Below are 12,013 nucleotides of genomic sequence, written 5' to 3'. Positions count from 1 at the left end.
TAAGGACCCTACATAAAACAGGCTATTTTGAACATCCTACTGTAGGGCTACACCTCTGTCGTTATAGATGGATATGGAGCTTAGACCCACCACTATGCTTCAACGCGACAGACTTATGGCGATTTGACACTTTTTTCGATCATGTTAGTAATAATGACCGGAACTGAAGCGGCTTCACGTACTCTCTCTCTCTCTCTAGATGCCACTCTAGGCTATTGATTTCTTGTAAGAAATCTTGTATGCATATTAATAAAAGTCGTGTTAGTTACACTATTTATAACTCAAGAACGGCTGGACCGATTTGGCAGAAAATTGTTGGAGAGGGAATTTAAAGTTGGTAGCATCTTTGAATCAATATCGCATCGTGTAAGACAATAGTCCAATGGCCTACCAATTAGACTATTGATTGAAACTGTAAACCTGGAAATGTTAAGTACAACTATATGAGCATTGAGTTAAATTGTATTAAATACTATATGTCAAAAAATTGCTGCTAATGAAATAAAGCTGTATATAATTCGCAATACACAATCTGCCTACAATACACATATATTTTGTATTAATTATGTTGTTTCTACAGACAATATTGTCACACCTAGTCGGCATTCCATTAGGCATTATATGGAAAATTTTGTAAAAATATTTAACATTTTACCGTATTAGGCATAATATCATGAATAGATTCATTAAAAGAAACATAAGGATTTAGAAAAAGTCGCAAGTAAAGCAAGTAAGACAATGTTATAAAAAAATAAATGCCTAAATGTTCAAAAGTTTTAATCTTGAATGATTGCTAAAAAGAGAGATAAATAGTAAACTCGGTTACAAAATCTTAATATTTAAATGCGAAAGGCCATTCATCATGAAATCTCGAAAACTACTTGATTGTGACGTACAACGATGAAATACTAATTGTAAACTATCTCCCGATAAGCTGCAGGATTAAGGACGGACATAGTCAGGGGCATCCGCTAGTAAATTCATATACACGGTTTATACAGGTTTACGCACTAGAATAATGTAATAGTGTTTGTTTCTGTTGACACAAATTTAAAAATGCCTGTGCACTCATAAAAATCTTATCAATACTCGACACTCATGCTTTATTGGAGACCACGAACGAGGTACAATCTACCCATTCATACACGTACAAAATATATAAAACTTCATTAAAACAGACATCTGCAATCGAAAAATAATATCTATTCACATGTACATATGGTTGAAATTGAATTTCTGTCCCCACACAAAACCCACTCAATTTGTAGAATGATTAGTTTTGTATCCGTTCTATTTCAATAGTTCCTAACAATATATTTTTTAATAAATGTTATGTCTATCTAGACATGAAGAAAAATTATGAACCACTATTATGAAGACAATAATTTTAGTTACCATCAATCTAACTTAACTTTAGTTAATATTTATGTTATATTACAACTGTACCCCTTGGTTTTACATGATACTCGTATTTACGAGTTATATAAGTTAAAATGCATCATCAACGACTGATATGTCAATGCAAAAATAATATTTTATATTCTACTGGTAGTGCCAGAGAGTAGCTCATTTAAACTAAATTCAGATTTATTATATTTTAGTAGGTTATACGGAAAAAAATATTACAAAAATTTGGTTTTGTCTAATCCCTAAATCTCGTCATACACTTAGCTAGAAGCACGTAATAATCGCATACATTCGTACTATCTGTAGTCAGCTTAAGATGACTATCAAATGGCAATAAAATCCAGCGTAAATGGTTTTAGTTAAAATTCACACTGCGTGTAACGTAGACAATGGATTCATTCATGAAATCTAAGAACTGTCGTAAGAATGCATAAGTTCTGTTATTTTGGTAAGTGATGATAAACTTTGCGATGCCAATTTCAAGTGCTTTTTTAAAGAATATTATTTTTAACGCATCTGAATTACTTCGAAACTTTCCCCTCCATCTAATAATTTTTTAGTAAACGTTATTGACCTAATGTTTAGCCTATACGTCTCTTAAAAAGAGTTTGTTGAGTCATGGATCGGGCTATTTTATATTAAAGGTTTCTTTCTTCATAGAAATTTTCAGCCCGGAGTTAAGAAGTTCGTGATGTTATACCCAATGTCTAATAGAGCAAGTTAAGTTGCCGGTCTCGGCCATTACCATTGGCATCTGATAGTGATAGTTACAAAGTCAATCATTATCACACAAAGGCTTTAGCCTTCCAACCTTCATTAGATTAGCAGGGTGAGTTTATTTAAACTCTTTAAAGTTTAACCCCTCTTCTATATGGAGGAAGTTATGAGTAAAATAAAATAGGACGTTGATCTTTAAGATATAGATTTATCTATACTCAAAAGTCTCACACATTTTTAAAACTCCTTTATGGTTGGTTGCTGCATTATAAGATTTTATATGTTCCTATGTTTTGTTGCAATGAAGATATTTAAATAAATAAATATTATAAAGAGTTACAGCTTGTGGTATTGTAGAGGAATCTCTGGATCTACCTAACTGATTTTAAAAATTATTTTACCACTAGAAAGTCATGTTATTTGAGAGTCTTATAGGTTATATTTTATTCCACGGGTACGGAAACTATGCGGGGTGAAACCGCTGGGCGTTGTCTAGTGTTATATATTTGTACTTTGGAATATTGTAGCAATTTGTAGCAAAATAGCCTCAATAGCTCAACGGTGGTGGTTCGATCCTCGCCCCGTTGGTCTATTGTCGTACCCACTCCTAGCACAGGAGCAACTATTCTTGAGCATACAAACATGGCAAATATTCTAAAAAAAAAAAGAAAAAAAAAATTATATTATTCAGGCTTATTGATCCAAGTACCCAGCCTAGTAAGAAATTTCCTCTGCATCTAATGAACAATAACAACACAGCAAGTGACGGCATGAATGAAAGGTATTTGAATGAGCGTTGAGCGTGCAAGTTACTGACCTATGACGCATCCTCCTTGCACTGTTAGACTCGGCGTCGTGTGTGAATGGAAAGATGCGAATCTATATAATATCACGTATCGAACTTCCGTAATTTAAACGCACTTTGAAATACATGGCATGCATAATATAATATTGTTATCATTTGAATTGAAAACTTATTTAGCCGCGTTAGTAGGGGAAAATCTCAGGAGTTCGCGTCCCCCATATGCTAATGAGTGTGCTGTGCGCCTTAGACACTTTTGAAATGGTGAAATCTCGTGCATTCGCGTCACAGACATTCTTATAACAGTATATCTGTAGCTACACACAACTGAAGTACATTGCTGTGTATATATTAAAAGTGAAATTAAATGAATTTAGTGAAAAATTTCAAATTTTAATAAGTACTTGAAGTTTTCACTTCTATAGGCTCTTTTTTGATAAATAAATGGTAAAAGGCTTGAAGATTCGTTTAACACTTCCTACATAGGGAGCTAAGAAACCTTGTCACTAAATCTTCATTGACGAAAGAAAAACTCAATTTTTCATAGTCCCGACTCGAACACAAGATCTCGTGATCTGACGCCACATAAGCTACCAACCAATCAACCAACCAACGCATTTCATCAGTTCCTACAATCAGCTCTAGCTGATTCAAAGTTGATTTCCTAGGATACAGGTCTACTACCTAGAGGTTAGAATACCAACCGTAGGTATGACTCTTTAGAGTTTAGAAAGTGTACTAGTAGTATTCACTGTAGGTATAACCCACCTCCTTGGTCCAAGGGCCCTTGACTAGTTCTGGGTTGACGACCTTCGTCCATCGCTGCTGGCACTGGACGTCGGACCTGTCGGTAAACTGAGCCGATATCATCTCCCAGTTCTCGCTGTACATCTTTACGTAGTTCTTGAGTCTTTTGTCCTAGAAAAAAAACAATATGGCTGGTCATTATAATTTTTCTCGCAAATTAGTGACTTTTCTAGTAATAATCATCATTATCAGTGTATAAATGTCCACTGCAGGACATATGTATCATCTTGTATGGACACAACGACCTTGAGCCGCTTTTTCGTGATTGGTCAGGTTCTTATATTTGCTGGACTTCGTGTAGGACTCTGTAAACGATTCAACTTTTCGTCACATTAAGTGTTTGTCAAACAATTTGGCCTTCAACACACACACACACACACACAAAAGTTTGACGAAAAGTTGTAGTGTGTACTTACTTACCTAACAGGGTTTTTTATAATCATTAAACAATGATCGTGTAAAGACTGTTTTCCGGAGTGGATAATATAACAAAGCGGGCGCACTTGCGTCAAATATTTTTTTATACTACCTTCATAATAACAGAAACTTAATGTGAGGTTTGTGAAAAGCCGAAGAATACTAGAATATAATAATGTTATTAAATCGATTCAAAATGATTTAGCTATTCGATAAACTTTACAAGAGAAAAAAAACAGAAGTAACGTAAAGTAGCTTACTTTTTAACAACAGAGTTCTTGCTTAAGCGTGTTTTCAAGGTAAAGAGCAGTATTTTTTACATTGTATAGATATAGTTAAATATAACAATGTAAGATGCCCCAGATATACAACCCAGATAAGAACACAATACCTACGACGTGTCATCAGAAAGCTCTCGGCATGTGTCAATAATTTTACTTCCCACTATCAGCCTCTCTTGACCCAGAAGATATTAATCTTCAGTAAAAAATCAGAGTACACAATCTTCATGTTATTAATTTTAATTGAGACTTCTCTTTATTATCAGTGCACAAAAAAAGATATAAATAAAAAATATTATGTGCCTACCCGAACTGTATATTCATAACTCAGATGGCATTGTCTAGTAATGCCGACTTCACATTAGTGCCGTGAATTCACGCGCGAATTCTCGCCATGAATTCACGGCACGATTCCATTACCTCCACATTCACGGGATGCTCACAATCGTTTGAAACCCGCCGCGAATTGACGTAGAATCTGCTGCAGCAATAACTTTGTTTGCTGTTAGTTTAAGACCAAGTTAATCATAATTATTGTAAAGTATGAAATGACTAGCAATTGATACCCTCATTCTTAATTTGTTTGTTGGTAAACAGTACACACCGAGTAGGGTCGTAGTATAGTTGAGCTATAAACCTCACCTCATCCTTCGTCCACCGTCCCCTGTTGATATTCTTCCTCGGCCCAGCGCTTTTGGTTGTAGGCGGCACATCTTCGTATACCGTCGAGTCTTCCGAATATTCACTCGACTCTGACTCATAGCCGTTACGTCTGTAGACAATAATAATTAAACTAATTAATTAAATTAAATTAAACTTAATATTAAACCTGAGCTCTGGATTCGACCAAAACGACTACCTGTTTTAATATGAGTTTTCTAACTGGTCAATCAACTTTCCTAAAGTATAATAATACTAGCAGGTGCCCGCGACTTCGTCCGCGTGAAAATCGATGTACATTTTCGACGCCGTCGCCCCTTCTATTTATATTTTCGTATGTTTTATATATAAAAATTATAAAATCACAGCCCCGACCGAAGGCCGGTGTACAATAATGTGCGCGTTTTTTGTGCTTGGGTAAAATGCAAAGTCGTAGCCACGGTCGGAGGCTGCATCACAAACTCCCGGCCAAAGGCCGGGTCACAATACAGTGCGCGGCCGAAGACCGCGCGTTCCGTTTTTTGTGCATCGGTCCGACCGTGACTACGACTGGGCATTTTGCCCAGTCGTAGTCACGGTCGAAGGCTGTATCATTAACTCCTGGCTGAAGGCCGGGCCACAATACAGTGCGCGGCCGAAGGCTACGCGTTCCGTTTTACGTGCTTAGGTAAAATGCCCAGCCGTAGTCACGGTCGAAGGGTGTATCATAAACTCCCGGCCGAAGGCCGGGCTACAATACAGTGCGCGAAGGCTCTATCACAAACTCCCAGCCGAAGGCCAGGCTACAATACGGTGAGCGCGTTCCGTTTTCTGTGCATCGGAAAAATGCCCAGCCGTAACCACGATCAGAGGCCATATTACAAATCCCCGGCCGAAGGTCGCGCTTTTTTTTGTTTGGATAAAATACCCAGCCGTAGTCACGGTCGAAGGCTGTATCATAAACTCCCGGCCGAAGACCGGGCCACAATACAGTGCGCGGCCGAAGGCTACGCGTTCCGTTTTTCGTGCTTGGGTAAAATGCCCAGCCGTAGTCACGGTCGAAGGCTGTATCATAAACTACAATACGGTGAGCGGCCGAAGGTCGCGCGTTCCGTTTTCTGTGCACCGGAAAAATGCCCAGCCGTAGCCACGATCAGAGGCCATATTACAAACCCCGGCCGAAGGCCGCGCTTTTTTTTTGCTTGGGTAAAATACCCAGCCGTAGTCAAGATCGAAGGCTGTATCATACACTCCCGGCCGAAGGCCACGCGTTCCATTTTTTGTGTTTGGGTAAAATGCCCAGCCGCAGTTACGATCAGAGGCCATATTACAACCCCCCGACCGAAGGCCGCGCTTTTTTTTGTTTGGGTAAAATACCCAGCCGTAGTCACGGTCAAAGACCGTATCACAAACTCCCGGCCAAATGCCGGTCTATAATAAAGTTTACGTACAAACTTTCAACCCCTATTTCACCCCCTTCTGATTTTATTTTCGCTATAAAAAGTATTTTATAACCTGCCCCGTATTATGTTCTCAAACCGTGCTAAGTTTCATTTGAATTCATTCAGTAGTTTCAGTGTGATGCCCGGTCAACAAAAAATAGGGACAGACAGACAAATAATCGAAAAAAAATGTTTTTGAATTCAGTATCGATTGTATAATGCCCTATGATAATTTTTTTTTTTAAATTAATCAAAAAGTTCTGTAATTTGACCTGTTACAGTTTTATTATAAGTATATAGATAAGTATTTAATAGATATTGCGCCAAATTCGTACTCTTTTTATAGTAATAAATCTTGCATAACATTATACGATAAAAAAGTAGACAATGTGACTATTTAAACACAAAAAGGATTATTCAGTTTGAACCTGAACTTTTAAGTAGTTCCTGAGATTAGTTTCGCGCGTTCAACCAAATAAACAAACAAATTGGTCAGTTGAGTATAGAATATTTGCCTCAATATCGATATTACACAGTTTTAGTGGAAATCTCGTTTCTCCAAATAACGCCTGCGAATCAATTTGAGCAATCCGGTTTTTTCAAGATAACTTTTTTCTATCTGTCCGATTTTAATGAAACAAAGCCTATATGTTGCCATGAACTTTGCTTAATCTATTTGTGAAATCCGCGTCAAAATCCGTTCAGCAGAACCAGAGAATAGCACGAACATACAGACAGAAGGACAGACAGACAGGCAGATAGACAGACAGACAGGCAAAAAAATAAAAAAATATATTTTTGTATTCTATTGCTCATTTCTAATCGCCCTAACTTGATTTTAGTTAAATTTGGTCAAAGTACAGACACTCGATTTCTACTCTTTTATTATAGTATAGATAGATAGATAGATAGATATATGCTGTCGCGACATTTTTTGTAGAAAATGATGTGTGCTGCGAGTGAATGACGCTGCTGTATTTGCAACCCCTTGGCCTTTTGAATAGCAATGACAATGCTTGAGGGAATTAGCAGACTGTTGGGAAGGCGCCATGTACACCTTGGGTTACATTATTGGAGTTTTAGGAAGGATCCCTAATTTTTTTTTAAATAAAATATAGCCTATAGCCTTCCTCGATAAATGGGCTATCTATCACCGAAAGTATTTTTCAAATCGGACCAGTAGATCCTGAGATTAGCGCGTTCAATCAAACAAACAAACAAACAAACAAACTCTTCCGCTTTATAATATTAGTATAGATTCCAGTATCATTAAAGAACATATAAAGTAATTATACAAGAACATTATCAAAAAGGGTATCACTTCGGTAAATTATATCCATATACCTATTATAAATATTCCTTAAAGAATAAAAACCTTGTGTTATGGGAAATACTCCCGAGCACCCTGTATATACATATTCATTTTAAATGTTAAGCAAATTTTCGAAAACAACTTGTAATGCATATCAAGTCTAAAATACTTTTATTCAAAGACTAGTGAATTTGGAAATAATGTTTGTAACTTAAATATTCCCATCAAAGTTTAAATTAAAAACCAAAGCAAAAAAAATCTTTTCTTTTCACTGGGAAGTGGGAACTTCTTAGGAGCTTTGTTAGAATGTCTGACACAGGTATTTGTCGCCGATGCTTCGTAAATCCTGGCGCCATTCATACATACAATTTGTAGATTACAGAACAAAATTCCCAGAAGACCGGCATATCCATGTCGGCCTTTGACTGTGTTATTGTGCACACGACTTTAGATCTTATTCCTCATGATTTAGAGACTGGACTTCCGTGTTTAATTGTAGATAAGCATTCCTTTGATAGCGAGAAACAAGTTTCAGTATGTAGGAAAAATAATTCCGGTTTTGGTGTCTATAATACTCATTTGGGTCCATACTTTCGATGAGGTAAGAATGGTATAAAAATAAGATAAAATATGCACGCCGGCCGGCAATCAGCTGATAGCAAACAAGTTTCTCATTCATTGCGAATACCGGCGCGGGAAACGTCGGTATCATGCGAATTGAGTCATCTAAGTCATTGTTGATTGTTACTTAACAAAATTGTTATCAGCAGGTATTACAAGTTTAAATTTGATGGAAGTTCTGCTTCTCTTGGATATGTAGTGTATCTTTTGTTTTTAGTAAATAACAGAACTCTAATTAAAATATTTAACAAAATCTCGTACTGAATCCATAAAATAACACAGAATACATATAACCAATATCAGGTATGGTTGTGTTCATAGATAGAAGAATTTGATCAATTCATTGGAATCGGTTATATAGATTTTAGATGTTTTTATTTGTATAGAAGAGATAAAGTTATTGTGATAATTATGTAAAAACCAATAAACATATACTACTTGCTAACCACTTTGATGTGAGCAAACAAAGGATATTGGGAACATTTTTTTAAATACTTACTTCGACTTAGTCCTAGACCTAAGTAGAAACACGTAGCGAAAACAATACAAGGTAGGAGATCTACAAAGACTTTGAAGAACTTTACTTTCATTAAAAGAACTGTTGCCTCAATATAATTGCTGAATATTGAGAAAAATATTGCTTGCAATCAGGTGATATATATGAATAGTGATCACTATTTATTTCAAACTTCTAAACTAAAAAAATCAATGAATCTAAATAAAAATGAATGCGAAACTAGTATTGAAATTCACGCCACAACGGATAATCTCGAATCGCAATAACTTTAGCACCGAGACTACTCTGATATAGAACATAAATCAACTAGTATCCCAATACTCTTAAGAGAAGGAGATCAACGTAAGTAAAACCACGAGGCACAACCAATATAAGTATAATTTGGTTCTTGTTCTGAAGAACCGGTTAAGCGTTTTAATTTATTGGGAACCAGTGAGGAGCGCCCCAATAGAACCCAGCACTGGGTAGGTATATCTTTCCAATCACATTCTAATAGATCAATATGATAAGTATTATTATCTGGTTTAGGAAATGGCCCTTCCATTACTATCCTCATAAAGTTGATTTTTGTATGAACTTTGTTATAAGATCTTTGTCAATTGTTGTATGAAGATAGAAAGATGAATATTTGACTATCAGCAAATTAGCACCACACCTAACCTATAACAGCAGACACCTAGCCTATAACTAATATGTGTACTCGTACTCGTAATTTCTTTGCTTTCTGAACTAGTCTCAAGTCGCAACAACAAGACCAATGTGACTTTTGTCACATTGGTCTTGCAAATGCAATGCAAAAGAGTATATGTAAAACCTTGGGTAAGGTAGCTTCAAAATCACCACGGTTAAGACTAAAAAATCTAGATTCCTCGTTTACTTACTAGAGGAAGAAGAAGAAAAACATTTGCACACAAAACAAATGATGCCAGAAAAAAGAAAACAGTAACAAAAAAACTACATGTGAGCCAACAAAGACAACCTTTGATGACAGAAAATTAATTTAACTTCGATCAAAATGGATGTAGATAATTTAAACAATAATACTTATTACACTTTATTTAAAAAGCCCGCTTGAAATAAACGAATCCTTCAAACCCACAATTACATGATGGCAGATTACATAAAGGACAAACTATATCAAACAATTCAGTGCATATGTACTTATATTGTGATTAAATTTTATCACAGCCATGGCATGATGTCATTGTTAGGTATATGAATGTTTTCAATGAGGCCCGCTCGCTCCCGAATCAATAATAATCTCACAACCGGACCTCTCGTAAAGCATATTTTTTATATATCTACCTACGTCTTCGGTTCTTTATAAGCGTGGGATCCGAATAGTTGAGTAATTGATGTTGGATTCGTAGCCTTAAGACCTTGACCCTGAGTGGGAGGTACTAAGGGTTATATTAATCTCATCTCGGCCGAGTTCAATTTGGCTAACACTAAATATGTAGATAAGTACCTACATCTGTTTACTTCAGAAAGTTAGTCAAGATTTTATTTCGTAACTTCTAATACATACTTTCATCGAAATATTAAACAACATCTGAACCAACCTGCTATGCTGATTGTGTTACTAATGCTAATAGTATTAGTAACACAATCAGCAAGTACTGATTGTGTTGCTTCATTAGAAGCTTAATGAATAATAATTAATTGATCTATGCTTATTTCATCATAAAAATTATACTCACTCATATAACATCACGCTAAATTACGCGAAAACAAAACGCGACGCCGATTCCTCAATCGCTAACTCCATTGTCCACTTAAATCCATTTTACACAAAAACTGACATAGAAGCACTATGTTGATATATTCCCGCCAAAAAGCAGTGCCTACAACACATTTTTATCAAGCGCACCCATTGAAGGACAGGACCACACTGTACCGTGTATTGTTAAAGAATTTTATCCTTTTCTCACACTTCGAAGGGACTCACACACACACCCACACGGAACGCGTACGCAGGACTAAATAAGGGTGAACTGTGAAGACTACAAAACCCCCTGAAGGGACGTGGTGCGATGAAAAGGACAACAAGCGAGACACAATACAGAGTGAAAAGGATATAAAATTAGGTACAGGATCATACCCTCGAGTGGGAACTCATGACGCAACGCGGGCGAAGGTAGGCAGGTGTAAGGAACATGCATGAACAAAAAAATAGGACTTTTTTTATTGGATAGGTCAGCGTTTAATTCTAATGTAAGACTGAAAGTACGAAGTATATACACAATATGTAAACTTTTTTTTTAAACTTGTGGGAAAATATTCATTTTATACCAAACCAACAATACATATAACACGGAGTACCTACACATAAAACTATAAATACATTACCTATACAAGTACATAAAATACATATAAATAGTGTTTGCAAAGTTTGCGATAATATCTTTCTGTTCCTGTTACTAAAGCGAAATGAGAGCAAAATGGGATGTTAACATTTTCACGTTGAACACATTTTGCACGTGTCGCAAATGTTTATAATTTCCTGTTATTTTGGTGAGAAACGGGACTTTCGAGTGCAAAACAAAAACTGCAACAAAAAATTTCTCAAGTAGCGGATGCCGCTTTGACGATCATCATTTGCTCTTTGGCATAACTTGATAAACTGTATCGAATACATAAATTGGCAAAATAAAACATAAAAAGAAGCATAGAAATAATAAACAGATGCATTGGCAAAGTTATAAACAACCAAAAGTTATTATGAATATAGAAGAAGAATAATTGCCTCAACCTGGTACATTTTCGAATTAAATGTCCGTAGAAGTACAATATACTAATTTAAACACAATTTCAATAAATGCTCCAATCACACATGGTAAATAATCAACATCCTGTTATAAGCATAATGATAAAGTTCTTTTGGATCCCGCTAAGAGGGCATTGTCAGATACCGAAACATCTAATCTGATATACCGGTAAATACGACATTTTCACAAGCCAGCTTTTGATGATTGATAACACTTCCTCTAAGTTTCCTTTTCCGTATACTACCTATTTGCTCATAAGCATACTAAGTTGGTTTTTTTTGCT

The 12,013-nt window shown here is 36.0% G+C and overlaps 1 protein-coding gene across 7 annotated transcripts in view; it reads right to left on the bottom strand.

Moving 5' to 3' along the window:
• LOC112045610 (myb protein) overlaps positions 1-12,013 on the bottom strand; it is a 63,469-nt gene that overhangs the window by 22,104 nt on the left and 29,352 nt on the right. For 6 of the 7 annotated variants that reach the window (XM_052889305.1, XM_052889284.1, XM_052889293.1 and 3 more), the window contains 2 exons: positions 5,074-5,203; positions 3,695-3,844 (listed from right to left, as the gene is read on the bottom strand). In XM_052889305.1, the coding sequence (XP_052745265.1) occupies positions 3,695-3,844; positions 5,074-5,203 (280 nt within the window). Of the gene's footprint in view, positions 1-3,694; positions 3,845-5,073; positions 5,204-10,662; positions 10,946-12,013 lie in introns of those variants that run through there. The other variant, XM_052889322.1, reaches the window with a different exon arrangement.

The sequence above is a fragment of the Bicyclus anynana genome, chromosome 2 (assembly GCF_947172395.1).
Source record: "Bicyclus anynana chromosome 2, ilBicAnyn1.1, whole genome shotgun sequence".
Taxonomy (NCBI): Eukaryota; Metazoa; Arthropoda; class Insecta; order Lepidoptera; family Nymphalidae; genus Bicyclus; species Bicyclus anynana.
The sequence above is the reverse complement of the archived record's forward strand: the minus strand, read 5'-3'. Positions and strand labels throughout refer to the sequence as shown.